Below are 21214 nucleotides of genomic sequence, written 5' to 3' on the forward strand. Positions count from 1 at the left end.
TTCTACATCCTTTAAGGACACCGGTAATCTAATTATAAATAGGAACTAAATTATGAGTTCATAAATGAATACAATAAATTAAAGACACTAAGCTTTTTTTTAATTTAAGGTATTTCAAGTACTTAATAAATGCGTGGTACCTGGTTCTGAACAAACAGTAATACAAAATAGATTTGAATTCAGATCCTCCTTTTTGTATTTGTTAAATATATTATAACATTTTATGTCATAAAAAAAATATCATTTTTTTATACTTAAAAAGTACTTATATTAAATAAGTTAAAATAAATACATAAGTACTTAGATCAAAACGCCTTAGCCGCGCTATACCTCTGCTTAGAAGGAGTTTCAGTAGGGAAACAAGGTGTGTGTATGTGTGAGTGTACTTGTAAGCGCTCGGCGCGGTATTAACTAGTGTTGCAGCGATAGTTAAGGTTTTAGCGATAGTATCGATAGTATTTTCACGTGTCTGTAGCATCGATACTATTGATACCATCGATAGGTTTGTACTATCGATAGCCAGTTATTTTTCGATAGTATTACATTCATAAGAGAAATTATTTAGTAGGCCAGGTAACGATACTATAATTTAATAAGTTTAATCAACATTTGCGCCTGTAAGTAGTATAAGGATTAATACATTTAGATTTAAACTATTATATTAAACTATTAATTTATTTTAAAGATATATTAATGTAGGAGTGTAGTGTTTTGTTGTTTTTTTGTTATTTAAAATGTATAATGTTAACGCCTGTAGTGGTGTATCACACCATACATGAATTTATTTCCTACTTTTCCTTAAAAAATTGTGAATATGCCGATCGTGTTTCGAAAAATCTATAAATAAATGAACTATGAAAATATGGACAAATCTATCAACATTGAAACGCATTCAATGTTGATAGATTTTGTTATTTTTTTTTTCAATAATCATAGACTTAAACTTTATAATTGCATAATTATTTATTCTGTTAACATAACGTTATAACGTTCAATTTATATTGAAACAAATAACCTTTTTAACAAATAATTTGTCATATAGGTATATGTAGTGTTTATTTAGGATTTTTCCTAAACATTCTATTAAAAAGAGATCTAACTATTGTACAGTACTTTTTTTTGAGCAACTGATAAATATTTGCCAGAACAGGAAGTAACTTTAAATTTCATACAATTCTTTAAAGTGACAATTAAAAGTAGCTTGAAAGTGAAAGTTACTTGAATAAAGTTTTTTGATTTTTATTTTGAACAATTTAATTTATCAAGGTGAAGATGTAAGAGACTGCTAATTTGATATTAGTTGATTTACACGTTCAACTAGAATAGTTAATCGAATACCATTAATAATAATAACGCTATCGTTTTGACTAAATTACTCGTCATTATCTTCATTTGCCATTTGGGAATGAAACATAGAATTGTGAATGAGGAGTGCAATTAAAATCAAATAAATATCTTTATATAAAATATAAAGTCTCACTATACCGGTCGAATGAATCGAGCGTACAGTTATTATATACGTATTTAAATTGTTCGAATTCTAGCGGCTGCCCTTAAAAGTGGTTTAGTTATTTAGTCTGTGGTTGCGTTGCGGTTATTGACAATTTAAATTTTTGACGCAGCACTGCTGCATGTTATTGTCAGCCATGTCATTCATTACTTCTTCTTTCGTTCACTGTCGAGTGTCGTGCACGTTACGAGCATTTCGTTATTAATCTATTTTATGTATATTGAAAATAAGCATTTTTAATAAACATCTGAAGAAACCGTATTGTAAATAACATGATTGTTTAACGTAACATTGTACTGATTTCAAGATGGAAACGGATACAAAGCTGGATGGTAATGGCGATATTTTCATTCATCGTTTAAAAGAATTGACAGACGATGAAAAGCTACGCTTGACGCAACAAAACTCACGTATTATTCCAGAAGCTAAAGCTGCTAAATTAGAAAGGGAAGCAAAGCGGCATTGGGATATCTTTTATAAGCGTAACGAGACGAAGTTCTTTCGAGACCGGCATTGGACAACACGTGAGTTTCAAGAGCTTATAAATTTTGAGCCAGATCAGAGAATAGTATTTTTAGAGCTCGGATGTGGCGTCGGCAATATGATATTTCCATTAGTCGAAGAAGGATTTACGAATTTCTACTTTTACGCATGTGATTTTTCACCACGTGCTGTTGAGTTTGTTAAAACTAACAAATTGTATGATGAAAATAGGATGAAAGCATTTTGTGCTGATCTGACTACAGACGATTTGTTCGAGAATGTACAAGAGGAGAGCGTCGATATAGCGAGTTTGATTTTTGTATTGTCGGCAATCCATCCTTCCATGTGGTCCCAAGTAGCGAAGGTAGCTTTTAAAGTTCTTAAGCCGGGTGGAGTTGTTTTGTTTCGAGATTATGGAAGATATGACATGGCTCAGTTGCGTTTTAAGCCGGGACACAAAATATCAGAAAACTTTTATATGAGACAGGACGGCACTAGGTACTTTAAAATGTGTTTATTGTAAAAACGCATCAACTACTCTACCTTACTCGCCCAATTGTTACGTAATTTTATTTTTTTAGGAGCTATTACTTTACAGAAGAGGAACTGGCCAAGTTGTTCTCTGAAGCTGGTTTTGAAATCATCATGAACACATATGTCCAACGCAGGACAGTGAACTTCAAGGAAGGCATTGATGTCCCTCGCATTTTTGTACAAGGCAAATACAAGAAGCCTGCTAAATAGGTGATGATCTTACAATGTTTAAAAACTAATCTTTACTCAAAAATTATAAAAGCAGCAAAGTGGCTTTCATCGGGATAAAAATATTATTGAAATCAAACAAATTTTATACAACTAATGACATGATGAAAAATGCTAACCATTGAAAACTGATGATTTGCATGTATATTAGCTCTATCTGATTTTAATTAAAAAAAATACTAATAGGCTGTCTACGTAGAATCTTTAATATTATGTAATATTTGTTTCAGATGCCATGGTATTTAAGTAAAACGTACCACACTGGATATACTATGGTAAGGAAATATAATTCTCACAGCTCATGCTATTAATATTAAGCACTTAGAAAATTAAAAAACATTAATATTTATTATAATGATGACATCGCAGTGCAGCTGAAAACCTTCTGTTGTCTCACAATAGGCACAAGCAGAGTAGGGCTCTCAAATTCATTCTTGTATGGTAATCTTCATTTCACTAATTTTTTATACCACCATTTAAATTCATTTTCATTCAATTTATTGTTAGGGGTTAGAGTAGGGTCAGCCAATTGTGAGGTCTGATGGAAAAAACCCATGCTTTTATAGCAAACTGAATGTTATTAATAATTTTCTTAATGCAAATTGCAATCATTTTTATTTATTTAATGTTTATCTTTTACAGGTACATGGAGTATCTCTCTGATATCATATACTTACTAACAGGTACGTCATAAAAGTATATAAATATATGTATATATAAGTAAAAATATTTTTTTAATAACTGTTCCTAGTTGTAATGCCATGCTTAAATGATGAATTCATAGTTCAGCTGAGTACCTTGATGTATATAGCATATTGTCTTTCGCTCCTATCTGATATTTTTATAAATACAAAGTAAAAATATTTACCATATGCTTATTCTAATCAAGAATTTTTAATTTCAGATATTTTGATGGCACGATTGAACATGAGCAGAGCAATTATGACTCCTATATATACTAATATAGTAAGTCTTACTACTGTGTATAAATTATTTGGCAATTGTTATATAACTACTTAATTAGGTGTACGAAATGTGGGTAACATAGTAAATAGTTGATGTAGTATAAATATAGTTTAGATTTTAGAAGTACAAAAAAAAAACAAATAACTTTGTCTGTAAGTGAACATTTTAATTTATAGATAATGAATGTCATTTATAAAACGAGCAATTCTTATCTTTTATATGTATTTCTTATTTTAATATTTACTCAAAACCTACAAGAAAAATCAAGCTCGTACATTATAATTAACAATTATTATAGTATATTGTTATTAAAATGATGATTTCATAGTTCAGCTGATTACCTTGATGTATATAGCATTTTGTCTTTCGCTCCTATCTGATTTTGTTTGAATTTTAATTTCAAATGCTCAATATGAGTTCAGTCTCTTAAACATCTTTTTTTTTTCAGCTTTTGTCCACTTTCTATGGCTTGAAGACAACAAACTTGTTACTAATTGTGAGTATTATATATTACTTAATAAATAAGCTTATTTACTAGGAATATGGGTTAATTTATAAATGGTTTTGCCTTATGGTGTTCAAAAAAAAAATGTTCTGTGTATGCATTTCAGTGCATAAAAATATTGTGAAAAATATCCTATGCTTATATTTCATTTATTCTAAGTAAATTCGAATCAATTGAATTTATGTCGCATGAACATATAAAAAGAAACAAAATGTAAATATTTGTATATACATACAAAAGATTTAGAGTATCATTATATGATGATTTCAGATAGGGACATCTGAGTGCATAATGCTGTTATCTACTATCACACTGATTAAATACCTACAGTTTTTGTATAAAATATTGATACTATCTGTGCTAATTTAGATTTTATTTTTCACAGTAAGCTGCCCTGCAACTTGCACTGCAACGATGCACACTCTGAAGAGGTAAATAAATATACAATGTAGTACTATGATTTAAACTATTAGTAATAATATTGTAATTGGTACATATGATGATCTTAGATAGGGACATCTGATTATGATGCTGTTAACATAACTATCCTCACTGATATTGTTTTTGTAAAATAATTATGCCTGCACTCTGCTGTATTGTTCTAACTTATTATTTGTCTTACAGGTTTATGAAAAATGTTATTCAAGAATTGAGAAATTATACAAAAAGGTATTTCTTTTTTATAATAAATTGATTTGTTTTGGATGTAATTAATACTCGTTTATTGAATTATAAATCTTATTACATTTTTATATATATTTGACATGTTGCAATTTTGTTCTACTCATGTATATGATGACTGCATAGTTCACCTGATTTGTTATGATGAACAATAGTATGTGTTCCGCTGTCTGAGTACATATCTTATATACAAAATTTTGTTGTCTTCATAGAAAAATAAATCGTACTATCTTTACAGGTAAGAGGATATGCAGAAAAATCACCTGGAAAGACTTGAACCGAATCAAATTATTAAATGGTACAGTAATGTCATTTATCCTTATCATTATTCTAATAATTATACTATTTTAGGAGGTAACTTTTTTTAAAAGATATCTGTTATATTTTCAAATATGATGAACCGACCTTTCAGGTCTCCCTCAACAGAGAGAACCCATTAAACCATGTTGACCAACCAAACACGTCTGACCCAAATGCTTAAATAAATTTAATATTTAAAAAGCTAAAATAATATTCTAAAATTAGATTTCTTTTTTTTTTACAGATTACCTCTAATTAGAAGACAATGATAAACTATGCAAAAAAATCAGAATATGTAAGTATTTCTAGTTATTCTTTTCTCCATTACATTGTTATGGATAGTCTATATTTTACCATGATAAAAATTAGCATATACAATATAAATACATCTTCCATCATAAATATGTAAATGGTGCCAGAATTTGCAAAACAATAAAATGAGACTTATCAAGTAAGCAAATCTGCCATTTGCTCAAAATGTGATCACATACACATTAATGGATTGTGAATTTATTTAAATATGTAATTACTTATAAACCAGCAAAATAAAATATGATATTGGATTTATATTATTAGTATAAAATTACCCATTAAATTCTAGATGATTTATACTAAGATATTATCTCTCTTTAGTCTGTTTACATTCCTTTTGGCTGATTTTATTAAATTTTTATATCATGAAATAATGGTTATTCAATATATAATCTTTAAAGTTACTGAATTACAACTTATTTATAGCAAGCCCAATTTCTTGATCTGTCAGGTCTCAATATAAATTATATGTATCTTAATCTGTCAGGTCTCAATATAAATGATACGTCCCATTGATACTGGGTAAAGGTTTTAAATTCTATACACCGGTGGCAGACAAGGACGAAAAGTATAGTCTCAAGAGTAGGTAAAACATTAATTGTAAATGTTTTATAGTATTTGCTGAGATACAGATTATCTGAGAAGTAACTCTGTGTATCTATTTATTACTTTCATTGCTCGAGTTTGATGTATTTGAACTAAAAGGAAAGACAAGCTACTTTATTTAGCGCAATCGAAGCCGCGGGCTATTAGTGACATATAAATTTGCCTTTATAAATTATTGTTTCAAAAATAATTAAATGAAAACATTTTCTATAACACTAGGCTATGCAGTTGAAAACTCTTACAACAGCAACAACAGGAAGTGGGCGAAACATCGAAAAACAACTATTTGAACACATGTACATTTTGTATAAATACATCTTGCGCCCTGGAATTGAGTCGCCTAAAGAAGTTGGGCACTCTTGCTTGAGGTGAGATATTATTTAAATATAATGTATTGAAAATTTGAATGTTGATAAAAAATAATAATGATTATTATGAAAAAAATAGTCCCAAGTGTTGCCAGTTATTTATTTCAATAAGCTTCTGGGTGTCAAAGAGGACTGACAGTATTATGTCTTTCCGGAATTGGTTGTAAATCTTGTGACTTGCAACCCCATAAATGGAAGATACATGATATAATTTTAAAAAATCTCAATATTCTTTGATTACTTATGTTGGTTTATAGTCTAGTAACAAGTATTTTTATTAATTCTTTTAATTTTGCATAGGTGGTTCTACATACTTGGTTGCCTGCTGGAGAAGCACTGCTTCAAGTGATTGCCATCCAACTGCTGTCACCAGTATCATAGAAATATTGTAGTGTATGAGGTCCTTACCCCATGATGAAGATGCAATATTTCTTTTGAAGACGTAAGCATTATTTTTTAAGTATTTATTTGTTAGAAACCACAGACAATTGTCAACTGTTAAACATATATGTTTTCATATGTTTTAAATTTTTATACATAAAAATAAGCATAGTCACCAACTAATTATAAAATATACAAATAGCAAGGGAGGTATACAATTTAGGGTAAAACTGTATAATAGACAGTATTTTTTATTATAATAATATTTCTCCAATTTTCATATTTTATGGTATAATAAAATAACATTCAACTGAAAAGATGATATTTAGTCAAAATGATGATCTGACCTTTCAGGTCTCCCTCAACAGAGAGAACCCAATAAACCATGTTGACCAACCAAACACGTCTGATTTATTACAAAAGTTTTGTAATGTGTATTTTTTTTGAATTCCTTAAATTGATTTTCATATTTTATTTACAGTTTATGACACAGCCTGCAGTGGCCGATCCCAAAAAGAGATTTAAAATGTAAGTTTCTTCATATAAAATTGTAATTTTAACGTAATTTGGGCAAAAAGTTGCATTATTAATAGATATTTTTCAGTGTTTGTATTAATTTTGAAATAAGTTAGGTGTAATAAAACAAGACATTTTAATATTTTGGTCTCATTTATTATAGCAGAAATTCTCTTTGAATATACTGTAATATTTATATTAATATCAATATGATGATCTGACCTTTCAGGTCTCCCTCAACAGAGAGAACCCAATAAACCATGTTGACCAACCAAACACGTCTGATTTTATGTTTCCAAATGCTCATATAATATTTATAAATCCATTTGCTTATATATATTTTTCTTTATTTACAGACTCTCATGGGTTGTCTCAACAGTGAACTTTAAAGGTGCGTTAAGTATTAAAATATCCTTATATTTGATATTTTTTATATTTATATAATAAAGTGATTTTATGTTCTTTATATAAATTTAAATTAAATCATATTTCGATTTCAATATTTACAGAAAAAGCTAAATAAACCTATAAAAGTAAATTACTGTCTGAATTCCTATGAGAGAGTGCTTATTCCATAAGTACACTTTGTAAAGCAGACAGAAATCACTGTAATCAAAACTGCCGAGAGTAGCTTTATTTCGCCCCCTTGGTTATAAAGATTCACGACAAGTTGAACCTATTGCAAATAAAATTAAAATTTATATTTACTGATACTATGCAAAAATAAAAAAAATATATAGTAATTTTAGTATCCGACTCAAAACCCAATATAGATATTATTTATAATAAATGTATCTTTACAGAACTAAAATAAAACAAGAACTGGAATTTGGAGTAGAGTCTACAGTCCTAGACCTGGCCCTGAGTGATTACAACCTATTTCCAAAAATGAAAAAAGACATACTGGGTAAAAATTTACCACCATCAAAGATGTAGTTTCGGCGTGTTTTGGAGACAAGACCAAACAGTTTTATGTATAAATAAATTAATTGAAAGATCTGAAAAATTAATCCATTTTGCAGATGAATATATGATAGGGAAAAATAATTTGTTTTTTTTATTTCCCCCCGTATATGCATTTCGCGAACATAAAAATGAAATTTATTAAAATATTATAGTAGTAAGTATTGAACATGAAATCAAAATTGAAGTCTGGCATTGTTAAAGATTTTGCTAATGCAAAAGCACGAAAAGTATCTTTTAAAATATATTGTGTGTAGTCGCAGCTAGATATTAACCAACCCGTTGTGAAGCTGGCAACATTGGCCCGAAGTAGCAATCTTACTAGAAATTATGGGTATTCCTCGTAATATGAACGCGAGGTGCGAACTGTTAGATTTTTTCATTTTCTAATAATTTATACAAATATTAAATAAATCAAACTCGGATCTTTATTTTACAATTTTGATTTAAAAGCTCAATTATTAAAGTTAGCCACTAGCAGCTTCAAAATCTCATTTTCATATGCATTCCGATATATATAATATAGGATATCCTAATATTTACTAAAAATTGCGAATTTATGCGAATCCTTGTTTTGGAGTAATAAATAATTTTAATTAATAAAATTATTTTAATTACAAAACGAAATTTAATTTAAATCAATACAAAGTTGATTATAGCCAGACATTGTTTCTTTTTTTTATTCATTTTCGACGCGGCTTTTTGCCCGTTCGTCAAGTCTTGTTTTCAGTCAGGAGTAATTTACATTAAAATGAGAGCACAGTGGATCAAGTATATTTCCTAAAACCAACATTTGTGGCACGGCCTTTAGATTACTCTAATTTGTGAGTTATTTCTCGATAAGATATAAATATTTCGTCATAATTACTAGTTAATTCAACGATAAAACATTCCATGGTCCAACCATGATTTTTTGTCAGTTTAATATATAGATTTAACGATGTATTTTATTGCCGCTGTTATTATCTAAATAAATGTTATATATTTATTACTTCCTTCTTCAAAAAATAATGAAATATGGTTGCTACAATTTTTGTTTAAGAGTTACATACCTGCGTGCAATGTGGCTGAAGGAAAAGTAATTAAACATTTGTTGTAATTGTACTAGTCTTGAATTGTGTAACTGAATTTAATTTCCAGCTTAAGCCTAACTAAAAATGAGTGATCATACATACATATAAAAGTTAGCTGAACCTGAGGTACTTGCAGTCATACTAATTACTTATCCGGTGCATCACTAGTTGAGTGAGTGTGTACATGACACTTATAAGAGAAGTTTCATGTCGTTAGATTCCATTATACACGATGTCATTTTTTTTTTTAATCACAAGAATACAAAAAACATTTTATAATTGATGCATAATAGTTGTTATGTTTACATTGTTTTCAATAAATATGATATGATCGACCAAAATGCACACGGAGAAACGAGACATTTTTGTGTACTACTAACAGTTGATAAATGTACTTTTTATTTATAATACGACAATTCCATTTAACTACTGTTATCGACTTTAATTTTATTTCCAAAATTTCGATAACAGCTTCGTGGACGTTCAAAACGCCATTTTTCATAGATTTATTTATTCAAACTCTCGACAATTGGTATCACGTCAATCAATGTTAAATGTTGTTTATTCTTCTCTTGTGGTTGGAATACACTATATTTTCACTGGCTCACTCATCCCATATACGGTATACACAAACACAACAATAATAAGTAGGTAAAAAAAATACTTGCATGACCAAGATCTATTTTAATTTTATAAAAAGAAGCGTCGTCTCGACGTTTCCATCTGGTGTCTGCGGCTGGCGATGATCCATTCGTAGTCGCCGCGCTTCGAGTCAAATGTGCCCTGCTGCAAAGAGATCAGCTTGAGAGTGAACCGAGGCCCCAGTTCGCGCAGCTTAGCGCGTCTCCCATCTGGTGTAAATTCATATCTGGAAATAATTTTGTTAAATAACTAATATTAACTCTACTTAATTAAATAAAAGGTGCGTGTATTTATGTACAAAATATTTGAACACGTAAAAGTACGATTGTTATCTATGAAGAAATTTATTAAATTAAAAAAACAACAATGGTTAATGTGGGTTATCTATAAAAGATATAAAATAATAAAAGTATAAACTCTGACTTTTCTGTAGTTATACTCTTATATATTATTACTCTGTTTCACATATAGTTTTGGTAGCATTTGCTTTAACCACTATTAATAGACAACTGCATGGACCAACTTTTTACGAATATTTAAAAAAAAGCAAACCTGTGGTGCCTAAAGAAGATGTAGTCCCGCTGGTTGTGGAAGGTGACAGCGCGCCGGCCACGGAATTCTGGTTCGTAGTGGAACAGTGCGCCTAACATACGTCCTACTGTCAGACCCAATCTGGTACTGAAGTTGTTAAGGATCACCTGAAGTTTAAGAATTTCAATTATTGGCAAATGATATAATATGACAACTGCTAGTTGCTCTGTTGGTGCATGTAACAAATTAACAAAGACTACACATATAATGTCTACAATATATTCATATAACAAAAATATTGTCGCCCCAATTTTTTAAATGAATTTTGGATTGATTTATCAAATTCTAGAATATATTTATATAAAAAAACAAAAAATTCTTATGTCATCTTTACACAGCTGCACTTTCAACATCTTTTTCAATAATGTGACACAACTAACATTATTACTAATATTATTATTCTCAATATTATCTCGATAATAATGAGAATTTGCAGTCTCAAGATATGTTAGGACATATACTAGATATCAAGAAAACTGATAATATATTTTTACCTTATGTATAGTGGTGAAAATCATGGGGAACCTAAATGCCTCTGAATAAGCACTTATGTATCCAACAATCTGCATTGGAGCATAACGTCTAAGCCATCTCAAAAGGAGAATGGTCTCATGCCAGCAGTCAGTTACTTCTTTTCTAAAATATGTATTTTAAATATAAACTTACTTCAGGCCTATGTGTTGTTATTTCCTTGTGATCTTTATTAAGTTCTTTTGTAATTTTACAACTTGATAGTCTGAAATGTGCTGTGGGTCCACTTGGTAGGTGTATCAAGAGGAAACCATTTGGCTGCTTCTGATTTTCGTTAACAATAATTACATCGGTCATTTGTTCTCTAATTGCTGATTGGACTATTCTCTTTACTGATGATCTGAAAAAACAGTTTTCATGGTTTACTTTAATTTGCAAAATTTGTATATTACACAATAATGGTCTTAAAATCTTTTTATTAGATTTCCTTTATTTTATCTCAGATTAAGCTATTATTATATGTGCTTAGAGTGCATACTTCTATACTGTATATTTTACTGACAATTCAATTAATCAAAACTTAGTATTATTGTGTTCTGAATTAAAAGTGAGTGAGCCAGTGTAACCACAGGCACAAGGGACTGGCATCTTAATGCAAAAGGTTGGTGGTGCATTGGTGATATAAGCAATAATTAATACTTCTTAAAGTACAGACGTTTATAGGCAGTGGCGACCACTTACCATCAGGTGGCTCATTTGCCAGCTACATCATGTATGATATATAAAAAAAAACAATAATTTGTCCAGTACAGGCTAATCATTGGAGGTACCACCATAAGACAAAGTAAATGGTTTATCTTTAATTTAGTAAAATAAAACTGTTATTTACCTTTGTCTATATCTTGATAATGAATTTGGTATCATTCTCGAGAGTTCCTTTCCAAATACTCTAGTTTTAGCATGAGGGTTGTCAGAGTAAGTGATCAGTACCTTGGGCTCATAAGAATTTTCAAAGTAAGATGATAATTCATCCAATTCCATATCTTTTTGTGCCTTAAACAAATAAAACATTGTTTATAATAAGTAGGTATCTCTGAAATTGTACATATATTTTATAAATATTTGTTGAGCTCCAGTACTACATAACTAATAAACCTGACCTATTTCATTACATATTAATAATCATTTTAATTTAGTTCTAAACATATGTCAACATAATATCGAGGATTCATTCTGACAACAGAAACAGTGCTTCATTTTTGAATAATGGCTAAAATGAATAATCAATCCAATTTACCTAATTTAACATATTCTGTGCACTGTGATGCTATTAATGTTTTTAGACATCTAGTATAATTTTATTTATATATTACTAATATAATATATTCAAAATAAATAAATATTATGAATATATTTTGTGAATGGGATGGTGTTAAAAGATCAATATGGATTGAAATACTTCAAAAACAGATTCTCTGTATTGTAGATATAATATCAATTTCGGCTGTTGAATTGTATGGTATGCCGCAATGTTTAGGATTGTTTTTACAGATTATCTGCCTCTACAGTATGACAGTGACATAAATTTATAACAACCTCAAACAGCTACGCAAACGAAGTGGCAGGCTAGTCTAAAATATTATATGATATTGAAACAATAAACTAGTCTATTAGTAGACTATCATCTTGATAAATATGCTTACTTCTTCCTGTTCCTCGGCTTCCGTATTTGCCAACATCGTCTCATCTTTTTCCCTGAGAGATTCCAACGTATGAGGCACTTTTTTCGGTACATCGTCACCTTCCTGCTTCTTCTCTAATTTTCGCCTGTAAAATTCGATTGATTATTTCATAAGTTATTTCGAAAACATCAACACGAGACATAACCTCTTAATAAACACTTACTTTTTCTTATCTTTACCGCGAGCCATCTTTTTTTTTACTTGTTTAAAAGTTTATTAAGGTGTATACTTATAATCTTCTTATTTTTAATTGAATATAAAAGCTTATTGAAATTAATATAGTAATAATTACTAAAGAAAGCTGCGTGTTTTTATTATTAGTGACAAGTTGACAACTGACAATACTGACAACAGGCGAGTGAGAATTGAAAAGTGACATATAACAACAGATTACACAATTATTGAATATGAATGATCAACAGATAACACAGATAAATCTATTAAAAATATTGTCGTAATATTTTATTATAAACGTGACAATGGATGCTAAAAATTTAAGGAAAGTGCTAATACTCAGTAGAGTTAAACGGAATTAGAGAGAAAGTTAGTCAGCTTTCAAATGTTGATTTTCAAATTATTTGCGTTACTTCAGTTAAATTCTTACCTCTAAGCAATGCTTTTAGAAAAATTGGTACATGAACGTGTAACATTAGCACATAACATATTAGTTCCAAGGGTGATGGAACATTGGTGATGTAAGTAATGGTAATATAGTGATATTCCTACGCAGCAGATGTCTATGGGTGTTGTTGACCATTAGCTTGAAGAGGAACAAAAAACGAGTTTATATGAGATTTCATTAAAGCTCGTAATTTTCTTTTCAGCGATGTTACAACAAAACTTTGTGTTCAATTTCTATATATAATAGGTGTTACTAATGTCATTGAAAATTGTTTTAAATGATCTTAGTAAAAATTAAATATATGACAATAATATCTTAGTATTATATGTAGCCTTTTTGGGAAAACTTTAGTTGTTTTTCTGCTGAGGTACGAAGGTAGTTGAGACGCTTAAGTCCATTACTATTGATGGATCTCCTAGGCGTTTCGTACTAAATAACCTACGAGTTGAGATAGGGTGAATTTATCATACAGTATAAAGAGAGCTTAATTTTCTCATTTTAATGGTGGTATATGATAAATAGTAACTAATAACGGTGTTCAACATAAACAATATAAAGTAGGTAATCGTAAATAATATATAGAGCGCGTCCAGTGTAATGTGAAAATAGAGGCAGCTATAAATGTTTGCTTACATTCAACATCTGACAGTCATTAAGCGTCTGAGTCCGATAATTATTATCCTTCTATAACAATCAGATGTTTTGTGATGACAACGTTAAATACACATTTGTTTCTATTATCAGCATCCAATTATGCTTTATGCTTCAGTTAGTTTTTTTTTGAATTTGGTAGGCAGATGTACGCATGGGTCACGGTCCAAAAAACTTGGTCAATGTAAAATATATAATGCATTCCTTATGACTTACCGCCAATGGGCTTTTAACGGCGGACCACTTGTATGTTTAAATAATCGGGCTCACTATATCTTTAACTTATTTGTTACTTATAACGATATTTTTATGTAAGGTTTTTAGTGGTACTACACTATTAAGTAAAGAAAAGTCTTGAATTGATTAAGCATGTGGAAACTATTAATTTGAATTAAGTAATATTTAGGTCGATTGTAGGTACATCTCAAATAGCAATTGTAGCTATTTATTTCATTATTGGCTTTGTTATATTTACAGTTAAAAGGGACATTAAAATGACATGGTTGGCAGCGCATTGGTTATGGTAATATCTAATGGCTGAACAACGTAATATCAACCGGTGTACTATTTTTTTTATTTGATAGATGGCAAACGAGCAAGAGGCGCACCTGATGGAAAGTGACTACCGCCGCCCATGGACATCTGTAACACCGGGGGGGTTTACATGTCCTTCGAGGAAGCTGTACGCTTTACTAGACATTCACATCTGATATCAAAACATGCTTAAACTGTTTTTTTAAATAAAAATTACAATAATTTTATCATGAATCGAGTAAGTTGAGAGTATGTACTTCAAGCGATCTGAATAGGTGTATAATGAATTGTTTTGGTACATAAAAACTTGATTTCGCTCAATAACATGTTTTGCGGAAAAAAGAAAATAACATTGCGTGCTAAGATGTGCTTTATCTAACAGTTAACCTGGGGGCAGGCTCTAGGGTAAAGGGGGTTATAAAAAGCCGGACGCAGAGCATTGGACGGTGCCTGGCCGATGGAAAATATTTTTTTGTGAGCTGGTGCGGTAATCGCCAGAACACTGCTTGCCCAGTACCCTTTTTGTGCTTAAGATAAGGGTTGCTCCGGTGCAGTGAGTGTGGCCTTACGGTAAGAGGAAGTGCAAATACATGCAGTAATTATTTATAATATTTCAGAAATGTTTCTATTCAAACTTTTGCTACGAGTTATTTTGAAATTTAATTATCATCCTTTATTCATTTGCTCGCCGCTGTTCTTAATATCACTGAAAAATAAAATCGTTTCTGCAGTTTTTTAAATGCTAACAACTTTTAATGCTTAGACTTAATATATTTTATACGGAAATGCCGAGAGAAAATAGTTAAATTTAGTTTATTGGTGTGAGGTATCGAGTGCTAAGTCCTGTTAATATTATTTAACTAGCTAAGTTAAGCGGGCTCGACACTTTTATATATTTACGCCAAGATTTGCCTGCGAATTCAGCATAACTAACGATATAATTTTTTACGAATATTAACGTTCGTGTTTCACGGATGTTCAGGCAGCCAATGGGGAGCCTGTATTCATATGATATAGGCATGACGACTCACATGTCTTCCTAAAACAACTAAATCTTTACTCATGGATATTTAGGTACTATTTAATGATTATTTATTATAAGTTTTTATAGGTTATGCAAGCATTAGTATTATGTTCAATGTAGTAGTCTTGCTTACCTTAAATACCTAAGGATGAGTTGTTGTATTAAGTGTAAGTTAATTGTAAACTTTTGATAATATATTTAAATTGTACGTAACTCGAACAAAGTCAATAACAACAGCTAGTGTATTAACTTACCTTATTCTGCTTCCAACTAGTTTTCTTGTGTATCTACAAATGAATGCAACGTATCAAATGACGAACACCTGCGCAAAATGTGACGCCTCACGACTAAACTGTGTAGAGGTATTTGTTATAAAAATAATATGATTGGAATTTTATAATCTTCTATATTAGTAATCTTTAAACTTATATGAAAATCGCTTCTTTTAGTAAAACATACTTACATTGAAATATTATACTTAAATTAACATTGTTTTGGTATGTGTTTCCACTAAATAAAGTTTCGGTACTCTTCCCATTCGGAGTTAATTTTTCTTTAAGAGTATTATATTTAAATTACTAAGTTTATAAAGCAATTGTTTGTGAAAATGATGTCTTAGATTCAGTTTAAATCTATGGCCATTCGTATTATCTTTCTTTAGGAACATATCTACTGCCCATAGGAACCCATCAAGTGCCGAAATAAAATGAGTCTCATTTTATTTAACAGTAAACAGTAGTTATTTAAAGATCAATACGAGAAATAACATGACAATTATAAATGTGTTCAGCTTAAGGAGATTTATATTATATTGAAAAACGCAAATACATGTATAATATCCACGGACCTCCGGAACCAGTGGAGAACGTTTCGTTTGCGTGCATCGTTTCGTGACTTTTAAATAAACAACGCCTTTGTTTATTGTAATGCAATAGCAGTGCTATTTTATTCGATGCAGCAGGATTCCTTTCATTCAAAATAAATTTTATTGAACGAAGCATGTATGGAGGAATGTTTGTTAAGTAACGAGCCTCAACCGACTTTATTAAGTAGATCACAGTCGTGTTAATTTATATCAAAATTATATATTCCTAACGAACAAAACATCTATATTTTTGTGCCAATTTCACTTTAGAGCAATTTCGTCAGTACGAGTTAAGAAATCGACGTAGATAATTGAAATTGAATTATTTAAAGGACCAGCCCGTTTTAATATCAAAAAGTTAGCGTCAAGCACACTAAACTCAGCTAGCTATACTCGTTATAATTTTATTGTTAACACTTTTAGCAGACAAAGTAATGTTAGTAACATGGCTCTCAGCCGATTCATGCAAGTTCCGTCATGTTTTCAACTGAGCACAAGATAAATCTATACTGATATTTTAAATGCGAAAGTAGCTCTGTCTGTCTGTTGCTCGATGACAGCCCAACCACAGGATCGAATTTGATGATATTTCGTATGAAGCAAGCAGGAACTCCGAGGAAGGGCATAAGCTACCATACCATACCATGTTCAAGCCTTACAACGCAAGCGAATCCACAGGCGACAACGAGTACACAATAAAGTTAACAAAATACGGCGAAGTTTTTGTTTTAATACCTCCGTACTTGCGTCCGACACGCATATTATAAAGTGTGAATACAATTTGTTGTATTCGCACTTAACTATGTTCTCGGTTCCTTTAAAAGTTGTAAGGAAGGCGGAAAGAAGATGAATTGGTCAACGTCGAGGCCACTAGGAGGAGGTACTAATTGTACTTTCCGGCGCGGCACCTCTTTGTTTAATTATAATCAGAGGACGTACAATTAAAAGTTATTTGAAATATACGTATATATAAACATTACGAATCAGCTAAAAATACACAATTTATCATATTTCCATATAAGCCTTATTTATTTGTATATTGTGATTTTTAAAAGGACATTAGTCAGCGTTAAATAACAGTTAATTAGCTTTACACGAAACAATATTAATTATTACAAGAATATAATATTAATAAATTAAGTTGACTTAAAAAATAAGGGAAAATGATGAGTTCGAGGTAGCCATTAGAATTTAAACAATTTAATTTATTAATATCACTTATAATTGTGTTGATATACATAGAAATTGTATTATTGAATTGAATAATAACGATAGTAGCTGGAACAAGTTTAAAAATCAAGTTTAAGATTCTATTGATGCACTTACGTAATGTGCTAACTGCTAAAACATCTCACCGAGGGCCTTCGCATTTTATTAAATTATTATTTCTTAATAATACTTTTTCGTGTCTTTAATTGATGCGTACGCATGTTGTTAATTTTAATATATATTAAATTAGTTATAAGTATGGTCATGGTCCAGCTCAAATACAAAAAGACGTGTTGAATTAGGATAGTTGTTGTTGTTGGTATATAAACAGATGATAATTATGCTTCTATTCTGTTGAATCTTTTTATATTGTATAAAATTATAATCTGTAAGCTGAACTCCTAATAAATGGTTAGACCGATTTCGATGATATTTTTGGGTGTATTTAGTCTCTGAATGGTTTAGACTATGTTTATAAGTTGCCTTCGGATTCATTGTAAGTCAAGGCGAAACATATGACAAATTTGTTTAGATATGTACCGACTTTTAAAGTAACTGATTATATATTTAATTGTTGTACACATTTCATTTTGAACTTTTTTTTAAGAGTACATTCAGGCAAGTCATTGATGACATTGAGTGAACAACCATTTAAAGTAGCAGTCAAAAATATATCCTCCACTATTTTTGAAGTCGGTTAAATATCTCGTAAAATAAGCCCTTCCAATGATAAAGTAGACGAAACGGCGCTTCTTGGAACGCCTTTGTTTGCTCTTCAAACCCTCAAACAAAAGAAATCTATTTGAGAATCGTGTGAAAGCGTTTTACAAACCAGTCAGGTGCCTGTTGACTATTCAAAGAATATTTAAAGTCAGAACGACAAACAACTTGTATTCTTTTGTATTGTTACAAAAATGTATATAAAACGGGTCAAAATAAACTAAGAATTCATCGTATTATGTCATAAATTTTGTATTCAACATGAAAAATTATAATAATACAATACTTCCACAAGTAGTATTGTAGAAGTATAATAAAATTTTGGTTATCTTTTAATCCTGAAATTCGAAATAATAAAACTTGTTTAAACTAATTTACATAAATGTTCTATATAAGAAAAATAAAAGTTTTGTTCGCACAATATGTAAGTCAAGAAAGGTAAATAAGTCATATGATATTTTATTTTTAAAAGTTTATCAATTTATCGCGAATCTACCGCCATCTACTGTACATCTGAAGAACTTCTCGTTTATCGTGCGTGTTGTAGGTGGCGCTACTAGTTAATAGAATGAAGATTTTGGACTCGGTGTCTGCGGTGTAAATCTGGTTTCAAATTCCACGCTTTGTATCGGTGTCGTGCATTGATATATTTACATTGAATCATTTTACGCGACGATTGATGTATGTACAGAACAGTACTTTATGTAACAATAAAACAACAAAATAATGTGGCAGTAAATATATTTAGAAAATATCAACCATAATCGACTCGATTTCGTCAGTATAAAAAGTATAGACACGTGTATTTAATTAGTAAAAATTACGGTATTGTCGCTAACCAATTCCAATAATTGATCTCTTAATACTAATAGTTCATTATTGCTTTATACAATATCGTATCGAGTATAACATTCGATAACAAAGAAATTACATTAGATAACTATCTAAAACTTAGGAATAAGCCAGCCGTCGTCCACTCGATCAATCGTACACGATAAACACTTAATTTAGATATAATAATAATTACATATCACAATGAGACGTCCCTTCCACGCTATTCACTCGCACACGAACAATACAAATTACAAAACGAAGGCACGAGATCTATCTATTATCTACGACTATCGCAAACATGCCCTAAAATGTTACCCTAAATGCACGCGCGCGGTGACACGCATCAGTCGAAGTCATCCGGGAGAAGATGCCAACTAACATTTTTTCATACCAGCAGTATAAAGAGTTTTAAAGCGGTTCTGGAATACAATGACTGGCCCGCCGGAGGTCGTTCCCCGCGTCGGGTGTAGGCAATGGAATGTCGGTGCACGGCCGCTCCCGGCGCTCTTTGTGCGCGGGCGCGGCGCGGCAGGTAGCGGCGCCGAGGCGGGCGCACGACGTTGCCGCACTGCGCCCGCGCGGTTCGCCCTAGCACTCACACGTCACAACTACCCACTGTCCACACGCGCCTACTATACTGTATCCTTTCCTTCGAACTTCTTCGCTAAATCACCCATCAGTTCCTTGTAAATTAGAGGGTCAATGTTCTTCCCGAGCTGGTAAAGCACGAACCAGTCTCCGATTTGTAATTTTCGAGCCACTGCTTCCACTTGGTCCTGTGGAGCGAGGCGGCTGCGAGCACGTAACAGGTAGAGACGCACACGCGGGCCAGCAACGACGGCCGCTCGGTAAATCAAAGATATGCCGCTAAGAATTGATAGGATTATAAACCAGAACCACAGGAACACGTAGATCTTCTCGTTTACGATATTCAGAGGCAATACACACAATCCGTCGAACCTTTGCACAGTTCCCGAAGGACCGTATTTGTGGAAGGTACATTTAGTCACTTTAGGAAACACTCGAGCCATTGGATCTTCTCTCTCTTCTGGTTCCATCTCAGTAAAACGTACGACATCACGGCCGTACGTTGAAAACTCTCCATCGAGGAAAAAGTCCATGAAGTATATTTGTCCCACTACATTTATAAAGTTCAGTACCTCGCAGATGAAGAAACGGAATGCATAAAAGTTTTGTGTATGGAGGTTAGTGTGAAAGTAGTCGACGAGTAGCTTCTTTCTGTCCGCTTTGCAGTCTTCGCCGACTACGGGACAATTTAAATCTAGCACGAGCATTTTAACACGTCCACCCTCCCATGTTTTCCATAGATAACGGGGCACATAAAAGAGGATAGCTTGGAAGAACAGCACAAAGCACACCCACTGATAGTATTTGTGATATTTCACCTCGTCCTCTCCATCAACATGTGAGGCAACGCCGGGCTGCGCCACATCTTTGCCAACGCGTCCAACGAGCCGGTTCGGGATGGTGAATGTGGAGTAGATCCAGCAGTAGGTGTCCATGACGGCGTACGGGATCTCATCTACGATGCAGTCGATAGGGTCTCCGATGTATTGTCGCGAGGTGACAAGAAGCGAGAACGCGATCAGGATGATCACGGTGGCCTTGTAGTGCAGACGGAACACATTGTTGTCAATACAGACCGAGTCGAGCTTGAGTAGGCCCTTCACAGAGCCGAAAACGTCAAACATGGCGGTTGAGTTTGCCGCGGGCGCGCGGCGCGTCGGTCGCGATTATCGAAGAATCGGGCGTGCGCTTCGCCCTCGTGTCGAGTGCGGAATGCTAGCGGCAAGCGGGGCGAGACTCAACAAGGGGAGCAGGGGCCGGAGCGACAGCCGCGGGGCTCGAGGGGCTCCCCGCAC

At 32.0% G+C, this 21214-nt stretch overlaps 3 protein-coding genes and 3 non-coding genes across 8 annotated transcripts; 4 read left to right on the plus strand and 2 right to left on the minus strand.

Moving 5' to 3' along the window:
• Positions 1-1623: 1623 nt before the first annotated feature.
• On the plus strand, positions 1624-8445 carry LOC125071240 (tRNA N(3)-methylcytidine methyltransferase METTL6). 3 transcript variants are annotated; one of them, XM_047681363.1, is made up of 15 exons: positions 1624-2491; positions 2575-2737; positions 2986-3030; positions 3398-3438; positions 3660-3721; positions 4170-4217; positions 4612-4657; positions 4851-4895; positions 5146-5205; positions 5452-5502; positions 6345-6493; positions 6794-6935; positions 7356-7402; positions 7747-7781; positions 8194-8445. In XM_047681363.1, exons 1-2 carry the CDS (start codon positions 1818-1820, stop codon positions 2735-2737), a joined length of 837 nt encoding a protein of 278 aa, XP_047537319.1. In that variant the 5' UTR covers positions 1624-1817; the 3' UTR covers positions 2986-3030; positions 3398-3438; positions 3660-3721; positions 4170-4217; positions 4612-4657; positions 4851-4895; positions 5146-5205; positions 5452-5502; positions 6345-6493; positions 6794-6935; positions 7356-7402; positions 7747-7781; positions 8194-8445. The 3 variants fall into 3 exon arrangements, with proteins under 3 accessions (XP_047537319.1, XP_047537328.1, XP_047537337.1); XM_047681372.1 differs by lacking the exon at positions 7356-7402; XM_047681381.1 differs by lacking the exons at positions 4851-4895; positions 5146-5205; positions 5452-5502; ... (3 more) ...; positions 7747-7781; positions 8194-8445 and having other exon boundaries at positions 4612-4663.
• On the plus strand, positions 3516-3599 carry LOC125076028. The gene has a single exon (XR_007120277.1). It is a non-coding gene; the product is annotated as a small nucleolar RNA snR60/Z15/Z230/Z193/J17 (small nucleolar RNA).
• On the plus strand, positions 4027-4109 carry LOC125076025. Its single transcript, XR_007120276.1, has one exon. It is a non-coding gene; the product is annotated as a small nucleolar RNA snR60/Z15/Z230/Z193/J17 (small nucleolar RNA).
• On the plus strand, positions 5011-5089 carry LOC125076034. Its single transcript, XR_007120278.1, has one exon. It is a non-coding gene; the product is annotated as a small nucleolar RNA snR60/Z15/Z230/Z193/J17 (small nucleolar RNA).
• A 1650-nt stretch (positions 8446-10095) lies between the features above and the next one.
• LOC125071231 (probable ribosome production factor 1) lies at positions 10096-13203 on the minus strand. Its single transcript, XM_047681350.1, has 6 exons — positions 13036-13203; positions 12834-12957; positions 12020-12183; positions 11326-11530; positions 10621-10766; positions 10096-10294 (listed from the first exon to the last, which is right to left on the minus strand). The coding sequence occupies exons 1-6, from the start codon at positions 13059-13061 to the stop codon at positions 10117-10119; spliced, it is 843 nt and encodes a 280-aa protein (XP_047537306.1). The 5' UTR covers positions 13062-13203; the 3' UTR covers positions 10096-10116.
• Positions 13204-19221: 6018 nt separating this feature from the next.
• On the minus strand, positions 19222-21200 carry LOC125072428 (innexin inx2). The gene has a single exon (XM_047683059.1). The coding sequence runs from the start codon at positions 21041-21043 to the stop codon at positions 19964-19966; it is 1080 nt and encodes a 359-aa protein (XP_047539015.1). The 5' UTR covers positions 21044-21200; the 3' UTR covers positions 19222-19963.
• Positions 21201-21214: the final 14 nt, after the last annotated feature.

Source organism: Vanessa atalanta, chromosome 2 (assembly GCF_905147765.1).
Source record: "Vanessa atalanta chromosome 2, ilVanAtal1.2, whole genome shotgun sequence".
In the NCBI taxonomy this organism is placed as follows: Eukaryota; Metazoa; Arthropoda; class Insecta; order Lepidoptera; family Nymphalidae; genus Vanessa; species Vanessa atalanta.